At 37.1% G+C, this 22,589-nt stretch overlaps 2 protein-coding genes and 1 pseudogene across 2 annotated transcripts; 2 read left to right on the top strand and 1 right to left on the bottom strand.

The window, feature by feature from the left end:
• Nucleotides 1-5,069: 5,069 nt before the first annotated feature.
• Nucleotides 5,070-10,567, top strand: LOC113273326 (annotated as a pseudogene).
• On the top strand, nucleotides 10,174-13,167 carry LOC113271653 (non-specific phospholipase C6-like). The gene is made up of 5 exons (XM_026521551.1): nucleotides 10,174-10,278; nucleotides 10,610-10,688; nucleotides 10,970-12,185; nucleotides 12,411-12,587; nucleotides 12,726-13,167. Exons 3-5 carry the CDS (start codon nucleotides 11,099-11,101, stop codon nucleotides 13,022-13,024), a joined length of 1,563 nt encoding a protein of 520 aa, XP_026377336.1. The 5' UTR covers nucleotides 10,174-10,278; nucleotides 10,610-10,688; nucleotides 10,970-11,098; the 3' UTR covers nucleotides 13,025-13,167.
• Nucleotides 13,168-20,689: 7,522 nt separating this feature from the next.
• LOC113271652 (nuclear transport factor 2A-like) lies at nucleotides 20,690-22,382 on the bottom strand. Its single transcript, XM_026521550.1, has 2 exons — nucleotides 21,997-22,382; nucleotides 20,690-21,073 (listed from the first exon to the last, which is right to left on the bottom strand). Exons 1-2 carry the CDS (start codon nucleotides 22,291-22,293, stop codon nucleotides 21,002-21,004), a joined length of 369 nt encoding a protein of 122 aa, XP_026377335.1. The 5' UTR covers nucleotides 22,294-22,382; the 3' UTR covers nucleotides 20,690-21,001.
• Between the last annotated feature and the right edge of the window lie 207 nt (nucleotides 22,383-22,589).

The following is a 22,589-nucleotide window of genomic DNA, read 5'->3' as shown; positions in this document are numbered from 1 at the left end:
TTTTTCCTTCTCTTGAGTTCTCCTATCCAATGGCTTGATAAAAGATTATATATTCTCCTCTTGATGTTTAGGAGGTGTCTTTATATAGTGCTCACAAATTAGGTCTTCAAAAATCCTTCCGGGCCCGTGTTTTCTTCCCCCACACGTGCCTAGTACCCAAAACTCGCCAAAAATCCTCATAATTACGTCTGGGTTCAACTTAGCCGTAAGTCTGATTGTAAAATAATGTTGAAAATCCCAGAATTACGTCTGGGTGCGAGTCTTCTGGACCTGGCCGTAATTCTTCCTGAAACTTTTTGTTCTTCACCATTTCGGTTATAACTTCTTCATACGATGTCGATTTACCTCATTCTTTTTGGGTTGTACTCGTATCGTCGTCCTATACAACATAGAAATGCCCAAATCTTCATATATCTTCACTCAATTTTATGGTTGGGTTGGATCTAGCCGTAAGTCTTCTTGGAAATTTATGTTGAAAATTCATCTATTTTACGGTTGGGTTTTGAGAAGATTTTCCCAATCGTAAATCTTCCTGGAACTTGTATCCAAGAGTTTTCTTTGAGCCTTTTAACTTCTTCATTTCATGCAGGAATGAACTCCTTTCCCCTTCTTAGCTTCTTTAATTTTAACTCCATTTCCATTGATTCACCTAAATAAACAAATAAAAGAGAAAACAAGAGTAATACAACATAGAATGCAAGAAATATACGTAAAACAAGTATGAAATGGACACTAAAATCATGTAAATTAAGCACTTATCAGTGCATCGTCTCCCACCATCTTTCTACCACTGTTTTCAGAATTCTGTTGTTGTGTCTTCTAGGCTTCACGCTATAAAGCGCCCGCCAGGGATATCTGCCAACCCTTTCTCGAACTTGAGGGGGTTAGACTTCATAAACAACCTTCAAGTCTGAAAATCCACCTATCATTCTAAAATAATCCTCAGACCGATCTTGATGCCACGACACATGACCTTGGACTAATGATGGAGCAACAACTACACTCGACAAAGCAAACTCTGCTTCCTGATTTTGACAAAATATACATCTGTGGCACGCCGCGGTGCCGGTTCATTTATTCGATCTCTTATATTTTTTACACTATTGACCGCTTTTATTAAAATGCCGCTCATACTTTATCAAAAAAATTTGATTTAGAAGAGTTTTAGAAGGAGGTGTGACTGAAAATGAATTCAGTTGAAGCAATTTATAGTTTTGAAAATAATATCGTTGAATAATATGGGCGTTAGAGAATCGATCATTGGCGTTTTTGTGTCTAACGCCCGCGTTGGTGTCATCAACGCCAACGGTTATGTCTTCAACGCCAGCGTATAGGTTTTCAATGCCTGCATTTTTTCTGCCAACGCCAGCGTTTGTCTAAAGTGCGGACGCTTGATTATCAACCTCCGAGTGCATTACCATAGTGGAAAATCCACCTAGCTCAACAAAAAATTATATTTGTCCATTGCCATAAGATCTGCCCTTAGTCATTATATTTCGAGAAATTATCAAGATAAACTTGACTCGAAATTATTGTCTATGCGACATCGTCTCAAATGATAGAAAAGTGAATATAACTTGAGATATAGGTGTTTCAGTCTTCTCTTACCTTTTGTTGATGAAGTTATACAAAATCTTCGATTGATATTCTCCTTCAAACGGTGGAATACAATAATGACTGCCGTGATCCACTGTTTCTCAACTACATTTCTATCCTACTCCAAGACTTAACTGATTGTAGACTAGAAATTAAGATATAGTTTTAACAACTAAATTTGACAACAAGCTTGAGGTATAAACACTTGTGATTTCGACCAAGCAATTCTCTAACAATATGCATCCCCGATTTCCACGTCTTGTCTTCGCATAAGGCATTCCTTGGAAATTTTCATAGGATATTGTAAGCTTATTTCCGCGTCATCGCTTTACTTTGGTATTGAGATGAAAGCATGCACTACCCTTGCTATTTACAAGGATGCATCAGTCTGGCTCATGTTGTACTTGCCTTGCATCATCCTTGTGATGCAAGTGGATTATGAAAGCTCACCTAACTTGCGTACCTATTAGCTGATAGACGCATTTATGTGTCTGATTTGTCTCGATTTTATATTTTTTTAGTGCTCAATTTTGTACTTATTTTATGTTTTTATGTCTTTGTAGGTATTTTTGGAGAAATAAGCTTTTACGAATAAATTGGTTCAAAAAGTGGGTTTTAAACCTTTGGAGAAAAGTACTAAAGGCACCCCATCTTTGGATAAGGGCAATCAAGAAATGTGTTGAAGGCACCCGAAGGAGTTGATAAAGACACCAGGAGGAATTTTTGCTATTTACAACCCAAAATTACTTTTTATACCCCACAAATTGCTATTCATACCCCCAATATTGCTAATACGCCCCTGAATTGGATAAGAGGCAATCATCTTCAACAACTTGAATTTGGAAATTTGGCGGAAAAATTGAGTTTCACGGACCAGAATTAGGGTTTGAAAATTGGATTCGTTAGAGGGAGATTCAATTGTTGGAATTAAATGGGTTTACTCCTTAGTCCTTAACAGAGATGGTAACGGGTTTTGTTTTGGTTCAAACTAGTTGGAATCATGAGTTTGAAGAAAATGGTATTCTCGGGTTTATTCATCCCGGAAAGTTCTGTTTGGATCTTTGAAGAGTTTGGGCGAAACTCAATCACTCCAATGGATATGCACCGACATGTTACATCAAAACAGAGATGGCAAGTCTCTTAGATTCAAGAAAACGGGGCTGAATCATCAAATCAAAGCAAAACATATGAGAAAGTATTTCACGGGTTTATCTTTTGATGTCGAGAGATTTTCTGTGTTTGGAATGAGGTTGTATGGATAATAACACGATTTAAGAGGTGTTGGGAACGAGCTAAAGTGTGTCAGCTGAGGAATCACGAGTATAATAGGCATCAAACATCGTGACAGTATAAAACAGGGAAGTTATTCTCCGAATATTGCAGAGAAGGAAAGAAAATCATCTTGAGTTATTCAAAGGACCTTTTGAGTATAAATAAGTCTTCAGTCACCAGGGAAAAGGTAGCAGTTGAGATCTACAGATCGAAGAAAAGAAGTTGCAGGAAACTTCCCTGCTGCTGCTGGTGAAGAAGAAACTGAAGAACAAAATCCTGTAAAATATAGTCAACAGAACTGTCGTTCTTGCTACACTGACATCTCAGTATCACAGCTGATTCACAACACTTATAAACGTTGCGGTTTTCTGTTTTGTTATTCTTCTTTCTTTTCACCATTATAACATTCTTTTGAGTAATGAATTATCTTTTTGAGCGTGTTCTCACCATGTGGATATAAACCCCATCACTGGGATGACGGAGGAAGCCAATTCTCAACATTATGGTAATTTGATTAAATTCTTTTTATGACTTTTGCATTAATATAATTTGAATTATGATTTTAAATTAATTAGTTGTGATTTGGTTTGATGGGTTATGCTTAGCTTAGGTGTTTTGATTCATGCTTACCATTTACAATTAATGTTTCATAAAATCTACCTTGGCAAAGATTCATAGTCAATAATTGTTATTTTGGAGCTATAATTGTATAAGAATTAATAATTGAACCATAAAATATGAGTTTGGTGGAATCCTGATTCCCAGTAGTCTCTCAACATTGTCATTATCCTTTATTTTATTTACTAATTAATTTTATAGTTTAAGCCTGAAATCAACTTCCCAATTCTGAGCAACGAACCTTCTATTTACCATTATTAAAACTACATCATTAGCCTCATTTCCTGGAAATGTTCATTTCACAATTGGTACATGTCTACGCCAATGGATTGATAATAAGTATGAGCATCCAACGAGTGAAAATGAAACTCCCTTACCAAGTATGACAACAATCATATCTTGCATCACATTACCGAGCCAGATGACATGAGTTACCAAAATGTCGCAATTACCTCTTAATTAGATATATGAGCGTCAAGACGTTGGACCACTAATGCTGCAATTTATTTACATGCTTTGCCGGATTCCACATCTTGTCTAGGCATAAGGCATTTCTTGGAAAATACACACATGAAATTACAATCCTATTTAATCCTCATCACTCTGCTTTTGCGTTGAGCTGAATCATACATTACCCTTGCTCTTTCCAAGGATGCATCATCCATGCTCATGTCATACTTTCCTTGCATCATCCTTGTGATGCTAGTGGCTTATGTAAGCTCGTCTAACTTTCATAATTGTTATCTTTCTAACCTGGCAATGCCCACTTCACAATTTGCACATGCCTATTTCGATGGATTTGATAAAAAGTATGAACATCGAAGGAATGAAAATGTAACTCCCTCATCAAGTATGTTAACAATCATATCTTGCATCACATTGTGGATCCAGATGATATGAATTACAATATGAATTACAATAATGTCGCGATTACTTAGCATGATGATGACACGGTTACTTAGCATGATGATGACATTTAACATTGAAAAGGAGAGTCGATGCTCCAACAAACATGTCTAATGAAGCCTTACCAAACTTCATAAAGAAACAAGCATTTCCTCATGGGATGTTCCAAATTTCAAAAGATTAATCTATTCTCTTAATTTCTTAATATCTTTCTCGGAAACAATTATGAGAGTTAATTTCCTAATCGACTGATATTCAGATTTACACATTGGTTGTTCGAATTGTGTTCGAAGTCTAACTTAGGCCATTTCGAGGTCTAATTTCTTAATATCTTTTTCACTTTTCCGATGGCTATTTCGAGGTTGGATCGGTTCGTATATTTGAGTCGTAGGAATTTTGTACATAGCACTATTATTTAATACTTTTCCGGCCAAACATAATAATTCAGATTCGGATCAAGATTCAAACGAGTCGGTTGAACCAAAAAGAAGAAAAAAAACCCGAGGACGATCCGAGTTCAAACCTGGAATAAAGTTAAGGTTGCAAATATTCACGTCACCATGTCCACTTGCTTGGTGTATGTTCCCCAGTTTTGTGGTATGTTGAAGTTGGTAGTTGGGAAGGTACTCCCTTATAATATACCCAACAGAAAACTGAAGGAAACACACATACAAACACAAGGCTATTTCCGTCCATTTTCAGATATTTAGTCGGTCACACCGCCAGCCAGCCACTGTTTTCAGATTCATTTCAGAAAAAGTAAGTGAAAAGCTGAGTAAAACGTACGGAAAAACCTTTTACCTCCACTCAGACAGACAAGTCTTTGAATTCAGTCTGTTTGACTCAGTTAGTACTACAGTTGTCTTTCGTCTTTCTCCCCCATTTGGAATTTTCACATTCCTCTCTCTTCTAGGGTTCCTGAGGAAGAGGATTGAAAGGTGTTTGTGAAATTGTCTGGAATGAAATGATGCAAACTCCTTCTCTTGGTAAAATCCTTTTTTTTTTTCTCTTGTTATTTCAAAATCCATGCTAGTAAATAAACTTGATGTTGATTGAATTTTGATGACAGGGTTCAATATAAATGAACTAGTTCAAGAAGCTAATAGGCGTTGGTTGAAGCCAGTAGAAGTGCTTTTCATTTTGCAAAATCATGAGAATCGTCAACTCACTGAGTCTGCACCTCAAAAACCACCCAGTAAGTATACCATATTTTTTTGTTGTTGTTGAGTTTCATTTAGTTGGGGCTTAGGTATGGTGTTCGAATCCCACTTGCAATGGTCTAATAAAATGGTTGTAGTAGTTGGGATTGTGTATTTTGTTATGTTTGGATGACTTGCTAATTGTGTTGAACTTTTTGGATAGGTGGATCTTTGTTTCTGTTCAACAAAAGGGTACTTCGTTTCTTTAGAAGAGATGGGTATGATTGGAGGAAAAAGAAGGATGGGAGAACTGTTGGGGAAGCACACGAACGGTTGAAGGTTAGTACTTAAATATGCTTGAAGTCATAATATTTTTAAAGCTTTATTATTGTAAGCAGTGATATCTGGACATTGTGTGGATGCAACATTAAGTTAATTTGGGAATTTCTTGAACAAGCATGCAATAACATTTACCTGTTTGATTTTGATGACCTTGTGTGTTGTTTTGCTGATAGGTTGGGAATACTGAGGCTTTGAATTGTTATTATGCTCATGGCGAGCAGAATCCATGTTTTCAGAGGCGAAGCTATTGGATGCTAGACCCGTAAGTTTTCTGTTGTTTTTTCTTTTTGTCAAGTCTTTATTGATTTCCTTTTTTAATCTCAAGTAAATGGGTTCATTTTGATACGTCAGAATACAATTTTTGGTTAACAATCGATAGTTTGACTTACTTTTGCAGGGCATATGAACATATTGTTCTGGTCCACTACAGAGAAGTTAGCGAGGTATGTTAGTGAGATTTAATTATAGTAACCAGACATCAACATTATGCGTAGCTAGTGCACTGCCATCATGAAAACATAGTTTGAAGTAGCTTTAGCTATTCCATCTGGAATAGCTGTGTGATAAGTATGGATCTTGTTCAATGCCATTAGTAAAAATTCTATATATAATATTTTGCAGGGGAGGTATAGTGCTGCATCGTCATCACACTTGTCACCAGGATCATCTACAATAATTCAGGAACATACCTTATATACCTCAATTCCAGGCTCCGGTTCAGCAGTAACTGAATCACATGAACCATATCAAAGTTCATTTAGTCCTTTGTCGATGGAAGTGAGTTCAGTATTAGCTGTCCAGAATAATGGTGTTGATCATCTGGATGGGGATGATGAATTCACGGAGGTTAGTAGGTCAAGTAACGCGGAGGTTGGTCAAGCATTGCGAAGGCTTGAGGAACAGTTAAGCTTGAATGACAATGATATTGAAGAGATTCCTCCTTACCACAAGCAGAATGGGCAATCAGAAGATCTAGGGGGTTCATATAGTGAAACAAGACCCTACCATGATAACCTAGAAGACTCAGAAATCGTAAACAATCATCAATATTATGGTGAAGGGTCAGGGATGTTAGATGATTCAGAAGACAGCCTATTCATACAACCTTCAGGTTTGTCTGTCGGGTTACAGAAAATTTGAAATCATTCGTGTAGATAACATGTGGATATGCAGGATGTAACCTGAGAAGCACCATACTTACTTTTTTAAACAAACTTTCCTGCCTGCCTTGGTATGAACCCCATTGTGGTGTGTAAGCGAAATTTTTTCATAGGCAAGCACTGAAAGTTTATACCCAAGGAGGCACGGACCTCCATTAATAGAGAGGTTGGCAGGTGCCCATAAGTTTGCACGGGGCGTAGGTAGAGGCACACTCCGAAGTCTTAGGTTATAAGCTCCACGACTTCCTTCTTGGGAAGTCACAGGATGTAGGAAATATACATTAGTTTGTAGTATTAACGACTTAAGAATGCTTCTTCGATGGAAGTATTCAACAGTTCAAGAGGTTGATGCTTTTTGCTCCCAATTTTTTGTTGTGTTTTACCAGAGTAAAGGCAACATATAGATCTAGCTAACACAGTTACTTTTGTTGTATGATGAGAATGGGAAGCAACTTCACAAGAAAAATCTCCCCGGAAACAGAATTGAGAGAAAGGATTCTCCTTTCTGGAAAGAGATGTTGGAGTTGTGCTCGGGGTCAGCTTTGATTGAATCCAGAGACAGGAGTCTTAGTTCTTTGGATGGAAGTGTAAGAAGCATACATTGTGTATACTGCTTGTTAAACTGCTAGTCTGTTACTTTGCAGTGAATTCCCCTATAACTCTGACTATATCGGTTTGTTTTTGATTGTTTAACATTGTTTTAAAATAGAATTTTCAGGGATTCTAAACTGTGAAGTGTGATTTTTTGACACAGGAGAAACTAGTTTCGACTGAGATGATAAACATATCATCATTCCCGGCTCCAACCTCAGTGGATTGATCTTACTGGAGATGATACTGAAAATGGGATCAATTGTTTGCCAAGTTCAGAGGACAGTATCCAGATTTCAGCAGCTAGACAGTTTTTGTTAGGCTCTGATGACCCTGTATCACCAGCTTCAGTGTCAGTGGCCCAAGAAGTTGAGAACTCTGAAGTTTCCACAGGTCTTACTGGGCTAAATATTTATCAACCCAGTCCTGATAGTTACAATATGTGGAATGATCAAGGCAGTCAGCCCAGAAATATATCTAGTGCAGAATCAAGTCGTAATACTGCACAACAGAAAAAATTCATCATTCGAGAAATATCTCCAGGATGGGGATATGCGACTGAGGATACAAAGGTACGACAGGTTATCCTCCGTATTTCTTCATTTCAGAAATTAAGCTATATAATTGACCATGTTGTCGATATCACTGTGCACATAATATGTGTCTGCAATGCAGGTCTTCATTATTGGATCGTTTCTTTCTGATCCCTCTGAATCTGCATGTCATTGTATGTTCGGTGACATAGAAACACCTGCGCGAATCATTCAGGAAGGGGTTTTATGTTGCCATGCCCCTCCCAATATATCTGGAAAGATTCCCCTGTACCTTACTTCTGGCTATCGGGAGTGCTGCAGTGAAATAAGAGAGTTTGAATACATTGTTAGGCCAAGAGATTCTACAAGGAGTACCGAAGAACTGCTACTGCTCGTCAGATTTGCGCAGATGCTTCTGTCTGACCCAGTGGCCGTGAAAGAAGATACTGTCGCTTGGGGAATTGATGCAACAAAAAAAACAAAAGTAGATGAAGATCATTGGGAATATATGATAGAGGCACTTCTACTTGACAGTGAGACTCCATTGGGAACCATTGATTGGCTTCTTCAGAAGATTTTGAAAGATAAGTTGGAGAAATGGCTTGCGTCGAAGCATCAAGGAGGTGACACACCAAATTGTTCCTTGTCAAAGAGAGAACAGGGTGTAATCCATATGGCAGGGGCATTAGGTTTTGAATGGGCCCTCAACCCGATTCTTCAATCTGGGATCAATATTAACTTTCGTGATGTTAATGGATGGACAGCCCTTCATTGGGCTGCACGTTTTGGAAGGTAAGGGAACTACGTAGTGTTGTTTGTCATTGTCCATAACATAGGTTTTCACTTTTTTTTGTTTTCATCTAAATATCATTTTGTTCGCAGAGAGAAAATGATTGCTGCCCTTATAGCTGCTGGCGCGTCAGCTGAGGCAGTGACAGATCCTACCTCGCATGATCTGGTGGGTAAAACTGCAGGTTCAATTGCTGCTGCTAGCGGCCACAAAGGACTTGCAGGATATCTCTCTGAGGTTGCCCTGACAAGCCACCTTTCATCTCTCACGATTGAAGAAAGTGAGCTTTCTAAATGATCTGCTGTGGCTGAGGCAGAGAGAACTGTTGAGAGCATCTCAGGTGGGAGACTCGGTGAAACTGAGGATCAGGTCTATCTTAAGGATTACTTGTCCGCTGTTCGAAATGCTACTCAGGCTGCTGCACGTATACAGTCTGCTTTCCGTGCACATTCTTTTAAGAGGACACAACAAAAAGAGGTTGCTTCTGCTAGTGATGATGAGTATGGTCTCACTCCAGAATATATTGCTGGGCTTTCAGCTGCATCAAAGATTGCTTTCCATGGGCGCGATCACAATTTTGATAAAGCAGCTTTGTCTATTCAAAAGAAATATCGTGGTTGGAAAGGACGAAAAGACTTTTTAGCCTTGCGTCAGAAAGTTGTGAGAATACAGGTATTTTACGTATTCAAAATCATACAATATTCTGGAGTTATGGTGTTACAGAGATATCAAAACCCTGTCAATTGGATTGTTTCTGCTGGTTAACAATTGACTCTGTTTATTTAAGAATAAGAAGAATACATGATTATCTTCTACTTAGATCTGATATCTATGTTTGCAGGCTCATGTGCGTGGTCATCAAGTCAGGAAGAAGTTTAAGATGTTTGTGTGGGCTGTTGGTTTCGTGGATAAGGTTGTATTGCGATGGCGTCGTAAAGGAGCTGGTTTACATAAGCCTGAATCAGAATCCATCGACGAAACTGATGATGAAGACATCCTAAAGGTGTTTCGAAAACAAAAAGTTGATGTGGCCATCGAGGAAGCTGTCTCACAGGTGATGTCCATGGTTGAATCTTCCAAGGCACGCCAACAATACCGACGCATGCTAGAAGGCTACAGGCAAGCTAAGGTGAGTAGTGACAGATTTGTTGTATATCTAAAAAAAATCATGGAAATTACATATCTAAATAAGTACCCTTCCTTATTTATTCGCTCATATCACACAGGCCGAATTCGATGAAAGGGAAAGTGAAATGGCTTCAACTTCCCTTGGCGACGACGACATGGATAAAGACATGAGCGACTTTTATCAGTTCCACTAGCGGTGCCTGGTGAGCTTAAAATAGTGCCCCCTTTGGTTTTCCTTCCACCCCACCAGAAACCAAAAATATACTGAAAGATTTAACTGTTGTTTGTGACGATTTGTAATTAGGTTAACCTATTGTGTATATGAAGTGATGGAGAAATGAGATCAAGAAATGATCAAAAGGGTGTTCCATAACAACACCCATGTTTGTATCACTGAATGTTCAGTAATAGATTTGTATGCTGATTGTAATAGAGATATAGTTTCTGTACTTGTAAGCTTATCTAATCTAGAATATAGTACAAATTATGATATCTGTCACTGTTCATTGTTTCTCACTTTGTCTTACTTTTCAGTAAACAGGGATCTAACTGCAGGTGCCCATAGAAAATGACGGTTAATGCGGTCGATCTCTCGGTTGCCTAAATCCATAAGGTACCCATAGAAAACCCTGTTCCCCATAACATTTTCCTTCATTTACTCGCTCTATAATTTAGTTCTGTCATGAAACTTGTCATCCTGATTAGTAACTAGGAAACACGTTTTGCTTATTTCCCTGCATTTTGAACTCATAAGATTCAGACTAATTCAACTTAGAAATCCGGTCCGGGTTTGAATTGGTGCACTGACCCATTGTCCAGCACAAAGAAAATCTTACTTTTCCACCTATATTTATGAATGGGATCATATCTTTAAGCATGCATGCACTTTTTCAGGTAACAAGGACGGAGAATTCACGGCATTTATTATTTTTTGCCAAAATGAGCTCTCCATAAATGTACCAAGAAGAATCTTCATAGTATATCTAGGACATTTTACTTCACTATCTTGACACAAATTTCACAATGGAGAAACACAGATTTCTTAGACCCTCAGTTCATTTTACTCTTCTTCTTACTCTAATTTTCATTTTCCAATCTTCAATTCCTGGTTCTGCAGCTCAACAACCCATCAAAACTATTGTAGTGTTGGTTTTAGAGAATCGATCTTTCGATCATATGATAGGATGGATGAAGAAAACTATTAATCCAAATATCAATGGGGTTACAGGTAATGAATGTAATCCAATTTCAACTAAATCTCCATCCGAATCAGTTTGTTTCACCGATGATGCTCATTTTGTAGACCCAGATCCCGGTCACTCTTTCCAAGCCATTCGTGATCAAGTTTTCGGCTCTAACTCATCAACTCCTACCATGAATGGTTTTGTTGAACAAGCATTAACAATGTCTACTGAATTATCTGAAGCTGTAATGAAAGGGTTTAGACCTGAAAAAGTACCTGTTTTTGCTTCACTGGTGAGCGAATTCGCCATTTTCGATCGGTGGTTTAGTGCGCTTCCGGGACCAACACAACCCAATAGGCAGTTTGTTTACTCTGGAACATCTCATGGAGCAACTAGTCATGTCAAGAAGCAACTACTGATGGGATTCCCACAAAAAACTATATTTGATTCTCTCCGTGAAGATGGAATGGATTTTGGGATCTATTTCCAAACCGTTCCCTCTACTTTATTTTATAGGAACCTTCGTAAACTCAAGTATATTTCCAAGTTTCATCAGTTCGATTTGAGTTTCAAGAAGGATGCAAGTGAGGGGAAGTTGCCTAGCCTAACTGTGATCGAGCCGAGATACTTTGATTTAATAGGAGCTCCTGCTAACGATGATCATCCCTCTCATGATGTCGCAAATGGGCAAAAGTTCGTTAAGGAAATTTACGAGGCATTGAGATCTAGTCCTCAATGGAATGAAACCCTTTTTATTATCACATACGATGAACATGGTGGCTTTTATGATCATGTAACTACTCCTTATGAGAATGTGCCTAATCCCGATGGTAACAATGGCCCTGCTCCATTTTTCTTCAAGTTTGACAGGTTGGGAGTCCGAGTACCGACCATAATGGTGTCTCCTTGGATCAAAAAAGGAACTGGTAACTATTTGCTCGTGTTTTAACTGTTCAGTTTTATGTTTAGCGTACAATTTAACTGTATTGGATTCAGAAATGGATCCTCTATAGCTGGTTTTACATGTTGCATTTTATTTAAGGGTAATTGCTTGCTATAAACACGAAACTAGAAAAATGATATTAGCTTTAGTCATGTTGTTTGTGTTGATTTAGGTGTGGTATTTGAACAATTTTTTTTCCTTATTGCAGTGATCAGTGCTCCGAAAGGACCTGCTCCAAACTCAGAATTCGAGCACTCTTCGATACCCGCGACAATAAAAAAAATGTTCAACCTTTCATCCAACTTCTTGACACATAGAGATGCTTGGGCTGGTACATTCGAGGAGGTGGTTGGGGAGTTAACCGCACCAAGAACAGATTGTCCAGGTTTTTTATTTTCTACTTAGCTTGCACAACTAAAACCCATTTAGATATTTCAAATTCGAATTCTATAAAATATTGATCTCATGTAGAGCAATTAAGTCTATCAATTTGTTTTGTTAACATATCGAGATCATTTTGCAGAGGTACTACCTGATGCGACTCCTTTGAGAACCACAGAAGCCAATGAAAATGGTGCCATATCTGAATTTCAAAGCGAATTGGTACAATTAGCTGCAGTTCTCAATGGGGATCATATGCTGAGCAGCTTTAGAGATGACACGAGAAAAAAGATGAGTGTAAAGGAGGCAAATGAGTATGTAAAGGGGGCTATATCTAGATTTTTTCGAGCGAGTAAAGAAGCTGTCAAACTGGGAGCTCAAGAATCTGCTATTGTAGATATGAGATCATCTCTCACTACTAGATCCAAATCTCACCCTTGAAAATACCCATTCATGGGTGCTGTGTTTAATTGGTTTTTCCTTTAATTTACATAATGGTAATCATTATAATGTATTAATGTTATGGTACGCAATAGCGCACTGGTTAATAGTAACATGTTTCAAAGAATTATCATTATGCACCACACTGTTGTATAGTTACAGCAATTAGTCAAGCAGATGGATGGAATTTGGATAAAATGGTGACGAATCACCTCCTGAATGGAAACTCAGACCTAAATTTGTGCTTTAGTAGCGCAGCCAAAGAAGTAAAATTTCATTAAATTTTAGATAGACAGAGAAAAGTTTCTCTTACATGATTAAATACTAATCAATAACCCTAGCTAAAACTCAATGGATGCAACGCACATGTCGCAATCCTATTCCTCCAATCAACACTCGATTTAGCACTCAACTGAATTACTAACAACAGACTTTGCAGTAACTAATCTAACTACCATGCAGTAATAACTCTAACTATCACAATGTGACATTGCCTTCCCCTGAAGAAGATCCTTGTCCTCAAGGATAAATTTTGGGTAGTGAGCTCTGACATTTGAAATATCTTCCCAGGTAGCGTTTTCTGGTGACGAGTTAGTCCACTGAATCAAAAGCTGACGGACCAAGTTCTTTCCCCTTAAGATGGTGCGAGTGTGCAAGACTTGTTGAGGAACCATTATAATCTCACCTTCATGATAAACAATTGGTAAGGTAGGAGAGGGAGTGTGCTTACGACCAATATGTTGCTTGAGCTGAGAGACATGGAATACAGGATAAATGCGAGCATGAGAAGGAAGCTCCAATCTATAAGCAACTGGTCCAATTTTCTGTATCACCTGAAATGACCCATAGAACTTGGAGGAGAGTTTAAATTTCTTGCGTAAGGACAAAGAAGCTTGTCTGTAAGGTTGAAGCTTCAAATAAAACATTTCTCCTACTTCAAAGGACCTTTCTTTTCTTTACCGATCAACATATAGCTTCATTTTCTCTCACTCCATTTGCTAGGCTTGTGACTTGTGAGACACCTCAAGTAAGTTTCCAAGCATGCGTTAACTCTTTCATGTGTCTGAGCATGGTAAGTTGTGCTCAAGTTGAGACTTGTCCCCAAAGCTTTGAACAAATCTTGCCAAAAGTGGCTTGTGAAGACCTTGTCTCTGTCAGACACAATGGAAGAAGGTAGGCCATGTAGTTTAAAGACTTGAGTGAGAAAATATTTGGCCACAGTAGAAGCTGTGTAAGGATGTTGAAGAGCCACAAAGTGAGCATATTTGGTTAATCTATCCACAATCACCATGATTACACTTTTCCTGTTGCTGACACGGAGACCCTCTATGAAGTTCATAATTATATGCTGCCAAGCTTTCTCAGGGATAGGGAGAGGTTGGAGTGATCCAACAACATTTGTGTGGTCACTTTTATTTCTTTGACAAACTTCACATTGAGAAACAAAAAGCACAATGTCTCTATGCATGCCTCTTCAATAGAAATGACTTATAGCTCTAACAGAAGTTGCTTGAATACCCGAATGACCACCAATGGCAGAAGCATGAAGGGATGCAAGAAGATTGTTTTTGATATTGCCTCCCACTCCTATGTAGAGCTTGTCCTCGTCTCTCAAAACTCCATCTTGATAAGTAAAATGTGGGACGCTAGCAGGATTGAGCAAAAGTTGTGAAATGAGATGATGTGCCTTATCATCATTGGCATAACAGTTAGTAACTTCTTGAACCCATGTTGGTATAGAGAGAACTAAAGAGTGGCAAGAACCAGATCCAACAAGTCTTCTGGACATAACATCACCATATTGTTAGATCCTTTTTTGTATTGAATATCATAATCAAAGCCGAGAAGTTTGATCAACCATATTTCTTGTACATGAGTAGTTAGTTTCTGCTCAAGAAAATATTTGATGCTCTGGTGATCAGTTTTGATAATGAACTTATTTCCCTGTAAATATTGTCTCCATCTTTGCACAATCATGACAACAACAAGAAACTCCTTCTCATAAGTAGAAAGTGGTTGAACTCTTGGACCTAATGGTTTTCTAAAGAAGGCAATTGGTATTCCATCTTGAAGTAGTACTGCACCCAGACAGTTATCACTAGCATCACTCTCAACAGTAAATGGTTTAGTGAAGTCTGGTAATACCAGAATGGGAGTAGTAGTCATTGCATGTTTGAGTTGTTCAAAGTCAATGGTGGCAGCATGACTCCACAGAAAAAAATATTTCTTGAGAAGACTTGTTAGTGGTTTACTAATGGAACCATATCCTTTCAAAAATTCCCTATAGTAACCAGTAAGTCCCAGAAAGCCCCTCAGCTCCTTAATGGTTTTAGGTACTGGCCAAATCTGCATGCAAGCAATCTTATTGGGATCAGCACAAACACCATCAGCTGTAATGATATGACCAAGGTACTCCAATGAAGGTTGTCCAAAGCAACACTTATAAAAAACTTAACAAATAGTTGATGTTGTCTGAGGAGAGAAGAAACAATTTTCAAATGTTCCAAATGCTCAGTCATGCTGGAGCTGTAAACAAGTATGTCATCAAAGAAAACCAGAACAAACTTTCTCAAATAAGGTTGAAAATTTTCATTAATTAATGCTTGGAATGTAGCAGGAGCATTGGTGAGGCCAAATAGCATATAACTTTGAATTCATAATTCCCTTGATGAGTTCTAAATGGTGTTTTGAAGATGTCCAGGTCATGAACTATAATTTGGTCATAGCCAACTATAAGATCAATCTTAGTAAAGATTATCGCTCTTTTCAGCTCATCCAATAATTCATCCGCAATTGGTATGGGAAATTTATCTTTAATGGTGATGATGTTGAGTTTTCTGTAATCCACACAAAACCTCAAAAAATGTCCTTATTTTTGACCAAGAGGATTGGAAAATCAAAACGACTGTGGCTAGGCTGAATTATGCCAGTTTGAAGCATGTAATGCACAATTTGCTCGACTGCAGATTTTTGAATGTATGGGAATTTGTAAGCTCTTTGGTTAACAGGTGTTGAAAGTGGCTGCAATGGGATTTTGTGATCCAAACTTCTTTAAAGTGAAAGTTGGGTAGGTTCCTGAAATATATCATTGAACTCTTGTAATAAGGGTGATAGAGCTGCATGAGTTGTAATATGTGTAGGAGTGGCAAAAATAGAAAAACCTACAACTCCATGAGTAGTTTTGGAAAAGAATTTTTTGACAGCTGCACCACTCATCATGAGTAGGGAAGTTTGTGTTGGAGCACCTTGTAGTGTAATTTTCTTATTATGGTGTTTGAAAGAATGCTCAACTTAGAGAAATTAAAAAGTACATCACCTAATTTCCTGAGCCAATCTACTCCAAGTAGAATATCACACCCACCCAGAGGTAAGATTCTCAAGTCTTCTACAAATTTATGTCTCTGCATACTCCATTGTAGCTGAGGACACACACTAGAACTGACGGTTTTTTCACTATTGGCAACAGTGACCATCATAGAAGCAATTTGGCTAATGGTGCAATGAATGGTAAAAACTAAAGTACTGTCAATAAAGATAGTTGTGCTACCTGAATCAATTAAAATGGGACCTTGTGCTTAGTGAGAATGCCAGGAATTCTTATTGTGTCCCCTGTAGCAGTGCCTGTGAAAGCATGTATGAAAGTTTCCATGTCAGATTGGACTGGTGATTCTTAAGCTTCTTCAAAAACTTCTTCCTCTTCTTTTATCTCTTGTGAATCAGAAGGTTCCATTTGTAACATGAATATCTTATGTTTTCCTTTGAAAATATGGCCTGGATTATAAACAACATCACAATTGTAGCAAAGTTCTTGATCCCTTCTTTTCTGAATTTCCTCTAGAGTAAGTCTTCTAATTGAAGGGCTTGCAGTGGTAGGCTTGTATTGAGGTGTGAAAAAAGACTTTGGTGTTGGAGGGGTGGACTTAAGTGAATTTAAAATGGGTTTAGGGAGAAAGGATGTTGAGGAATATTTTGTGTTTGAAGAAAATGAGGTATTGAAGGATCTAGTGAATGGTTTGGTAGCTGCAACTACAATATTGACCTTCTGTTCTTGAATCATAGCTAGTGAGAAAGCTTCAGTAAGATCTCAGGATGAAACATGGACGTAGAGTTACCAATTTCTTCTTTGATTCCACTCAGAAAACTCATAACAAAATAAGCCTCAGTAAGAGATGGATTCATGTTTAACATTAAGGTTTTTAAAGATTTAAACTCTTCATATTAATCATCAAATGTTGAAAGTTGGTTTTTCAAATCTGGCAATTAAATGTATGGCTAAATCTGACCATGTAATGCGATTTCGATTGACTTGAAAATTTTAAAACCATATTTCGGCCTTACCTTGTAAGTAAATAGCATCAATATTTACCTTCAGATGGTCTTCAATACCATTGATTTGAAAATACGTTTCACTCATCTGAATCCATCCCCTCGGGTTATCACCATCGAATCTCGGGAAATCCAGCTTTGGGACTCTGTATTGAGAAGAATTCAATAAAGATTACCGCTCTTTTCAGCTCATCCAATAATTCATCCTCACTAAAATCATGTTAAGAAAACCATAATTCACATTTGAATCAACAACTTATAGTGAAAAACAATTCAAACTGACGCAATTCAATGTGGCAAGTTCACAAGAAAAAAACAACTCAACAAAATAAACTAGTGAAAAAACCATTATATTTTGTTTATATCGGCATTAAGACATCCAATAGATGTTAGCTCACCAAAAGAAATGTCCTCTTCGCTCCTACCGAATGAGATAGGGACTGATCCTTTTAGTAGAACCATAACATACTGCAAATCAACATAAAAAACTCAGTTGGAAAACATCGAAAGAGTTCACAAGACAAGGAAAGTCCACTAGTGCAAAAAATGTAAGAAAATGCAATATATATAACATAGACACTATATCCCAGCATGTGTAACTAGCGGTTACACATCCATATAGCTTCTGTAACTAGTGGTTACACATCCATATAGCTTGTGTAATTAGTAGTTACACATCCATATAACTACTGAAATACATTCGCAAAAAAAGTGAAATTATGAGTTGTAACTTTCATACCATTTAGATGAGGCTCAACAATCCTCAAAGGAAACTTAATATAGTTGTATGGATACAACAACCTAGAATCTACAACGGCCGAGTAGATTCTCAATTTCAAAGCTTAGCTTTAAAGCATGGTACCAATCTGACACCGTACCATATAGTATTTAAAGCATGTCAATACCTGATCAACGACCTGGTTCTCCCACCCAAGAGCTGGATGATGGAGGATTACAAATACACCAACATATTATTACAAAATTGGAATGCAAATACCAAACTTGTAAAAACAGCACATAACTTCTGTTTTGATAATTCATGACTATATGTTTAAAATGGCAAGAAGCCAAGAAACTTATGAAGGGATTTTAGGCTTTTGCAACTAGTGATCCAGCTAAATTCATCATACATTCGTTCCACAGCTAGCAAATCAATAACTGAAATCAGCTAATTACCTGTGACGACCACCACCACCATTAGCACCAGCAGCATAAACTTAAAATGGTTCATTCTCCTTCTTCTCAACATCTGACTTCAAATCCTTCTCCAAACCTTCTCCAATACGATCACCTCTACCACCACCGCCTCCTCATCGTCCTCCAGAACCTACACCTCTACTACCAATATCACCACAGATTAGTTAATCAAACTCAACATGTATAGGCTGTCACAGATTCTTTGTTTTTGATTGTAATATATAAACACCATCATACATACATATGGATAGGATCTTACTTATACCACGAAATATTCATACATACAAAAAAAAAATCATCAGGTTCCTAAAAACATAATTGTTTTATCAAATTAATTCAACCTAATTCGAGAATCTTCATCAATCAGATCAAAATCACCTAACCAAATGCACAAAAAAAAAAGATCAAAGGACAACAACGGAAATGAATTATCAAACATTAACCCTAGAAAATCAAACATCAAACAATCAAAACAACAAAATTAAAACGTACGTCGATTCAAAATACGAGAATTGACTGATTTAAGAAAAAACTTGTGTTCATCTCACCAGATCTGAATAGACACAATCAAAAACAAAGAATCAAAAATTAATCAAACTAAGAATAGAGAACAAAGAATGACGAAAACCTATTGAATCAAATCGAAAACCTTACCTGAAGTAGCTTAGAACGAATGAAACCTGGATTCAAATTCGATTGTTTGAATCGAATCGGTAGACTAATTGATGATTAAAATTGAATTCGTAGATGCTTAATATATTCACCTCAAATCAATACGGATCTGTAGATCGAAGAACAAGAAAACTCCTAGAAAATATCGCATTCGCATGAGCGAATCAATAAAACCCTAGAAAATGAATCTATGGTTTTCACTCTGGTTTTGGATGGAGAGAGAAAGTGAAAATGAAAATGAATATGGAAATGAAACCTATAGTCTATTTCATTAGGTATATATAGTAAAGGGCATTTTTGGTATTACGAATTTCTTCCAAACCCTAAACTTTATTACCAAGCCCTGAAATCTAAAGTTCTGGGCCTAAAATATTAAAAAGTGAAAGTATGGAGTTGATAGGGGAGGATCCATTTGGTGGGACTTCTAAATATTGAACCCATGTAGTAGGGTGGTTCTAGTATTTTTCACTTTTTGGAAAGTTCTAAGTGACTGTCTTCCAATCAGTGAAGGCTTGGGAATATACACTCGTATTGATATCATCTGCCCTTTATGTAGTTGTAATGCTAGAGAAAACATCAATCCTATGATTTCTGAATGTGTCTTTTCGGAAGCTATTTGGAGAGGTCTCTCTTTTTCAAGAGTCTTTTATGCTGCTGCTAATTTGAATTTCAAAGAGTGGTGTGTTTCTTGACTAAAGGACAACAGTAATATAGATTCCATTGCTTATGTTCTCTGGTATAATTGGAAGTATCGATGCAGAGTTGTCTTTGACAATGTCAAAATTAATCCTATAGATCTAATTGAATTCATCAAGAAAAACTTACCAAATTATACTAAAAAACAAGGAATATTCACATGTTAACAAAAGTGGTGCCAGTATTTGTGATAAACCTCATCCTAACTGTACCTTAGCTAATTATGATTTGCAGCAGGATATCGCTTTCTAGAGCACTACAAAAAACTTTGCCTATGGAGTTGTTAAAACTGATAAAACAGGTTACATTCTTGACTTTACAAGAGGCACGGGATGTTGCTCAAGTTCAGAAGAAGCAGAATCCAAAATCTGTAGAGAAGCTATCAAGTGGATGCAAGGATACATAGATGAAGAATAATCTTCCTCAATGACAACAAAAATGTTATTAGTAATATGAAAAAGAAGCACAATTTGCGGTGGATTGGAGACCTAAAGCAGTTCTGCAGCAAGTCTTGGATTATGACCAGTTTCTTGCTAGTTCTTCTTTCGTTTTTATTAAAAGGAAATGTAACTTTTTTGCGGATAAGTTGGCTAGAATCCTGAACAGATATAACGATATGTATATTAATTCTACGTACCGGGATAAGTCTAGGAAGGATGGATGAGTGGATCCTTAAGTAATTTAAGCTAAACATTGTATTTTCCGCTTTATAAAATTTCCCTTTATCAAAAAAAAAAAAACAAAAACAAACAAACAAACTAGAGACAAATTAGATGCAAAATGAAGTAATGAACACAATCAACACAAACTCGTGTTTGGTACTATTTTCTATCAATTTGACAACACCCACAAGATTGCAAAATAATTTCAAGATAGGACATAAAGAAGCAAATCCAGAAGGAGGAGCAATTCCCTTCATCCTCATTAAAAAAAAAGTCTAAACGCTAAAAATCAAAACTAAACAGTATCTGATTCCATGGGTTCCTTCTCAGACATCCCAATTGATAATACCTTTTCCATACATAAAAACCACAATAACATGCTTTCATCAAATGATTCAAAAAGCTCCAACTTCACCCCATCCTCTCAAGCATAATTCAATCTGAATATGTCATTCTGAACGTAGAAGGTGTTTTGAGCTGGCATCAGATGGAACATCTGACAGTTCGAAAGCAATAAAAAGAAATCCAGTAAGCTACAATATTATTTATAGGAGTTGCAAGAAACTCAACGTTAAAGAACAAAGAAACTGAAGTTCAAGGTTTAAGTAATAAGAAACCAAGCATAATACGATTTCTTATGATTTTTTTTCTTACAAACACTCTGCTACGCTAAACAAAGAAGGTAATCAAACCCGTATTATACTACAGAACGAAACATCAATACACAATTCCAACCAACAGATCGATAGTAAAAAGGAATACAGTAAGCGACAATATGTTTAATAGGAGTTGCAAGAAACTCAACGTAAAAGAACAAACGAAAGTAACTCAAGTTCAAGTCGCTTCAGGCACATTAATTGAAGGTTTAAGTAATAAGAAACCAAGCATATAAGGATTTCGTTTGATTCTTTTTCTTACAAACACTCTGTTATGCTAAACAAGGAAGGTAATCAAACCCTTATTATACTAAAGAACGAAACATCAACACACAATTCCAACCAACAGACCAAGAGCTGTCATAAATAATTCCATCGGGTGTGTGTTTCAACCAAACAAATGATATGAGCAAAGCGTTGCCAGGCGATAATTCCAAACACAAATACCTTTTGTAAAATCAGCACCAAGTGCAATTCATACAAAGCAAAATCATGGATCAGTTCTAAATCTACAAGCAAGGTGTCACCACTACTTAACAGATTGTCTCCCTAACATATATTGTTCAATTGTTCAAAATCATGGAACAGTTAAAACCTACAAACAAGCAAAGATGTCACTACTTAACAGAGACTATCACCAACATATTGTTCAAAATCATATATCTCTAAGTAAATTCACAGTTATAGAAGGGAAAATATAGTAATCAAAAAGGAAAAATCAAAAAAATACAGATCTAGCTAGGGTTTTGATTTGAGAACAAACCTGACTGAATTTCAAGGCATGTTGTTCACCAGCAAGTTGAAGACTACCGCTAACAAAGACAATCATACCACCGGCAGGACCAGAAGGTTGACAATCAACAGTTGTGATTGTATGTTTACATTGTTGGAATGGTAAACTATTCAATTTAGCAACAATGTTTTGCGATCCTTGGATCTGTTGACCTTCAAACGTTAACATTGATGTTTCTTGATATAAACTCCCTAGACTCCCACGATTTGCATCAAATGTTGAATAGTAGTGTTCTACAAATGCTTTCGATACTGCTTCTGGATCCATCTCGTGCTGTGTAGAATTTCTGCAACTTTTTCCAGAAGGAAGAAGATGAGAGAATTCAGTAATTTGGGGAAAAAAAAAGGGGAAAGGAGATGTTTATAGAAGAAAACAAAAACTAGGGTCTATTGCATTTATATACTTTAGTTATGGTCTATGAATGTTAGTTAGGTTTTGACTCTTTGACCGGGAAAGACTTTTGTTGAGCAGTGAATCCAGTGATGCTACAAACAGCGACCCTCACAGCCCCGGGCCCACCAGAGGAAAATAGGGGGTGGGGTTTGGTTTTGTTTTACCAGGTG

Source organism: Papaver somniferum, chromosome 4 (genome assembly GCF_003573695.1).
Source record: "Papaver somniferum cultivar HN1 chromosome 4, ASM357369v1, whole genome shotgun sequence".
Classification (NCBI taxonomy): Eukaryota; Viridiplantae; Streptophyta; class Magnoliopsida; order Ranunculales; family Papaveraceae; genus Papaver; species Papaver somniferum.
This window is presented reverse-complemented; position numbering and strand designations above follow the sequence as displayed.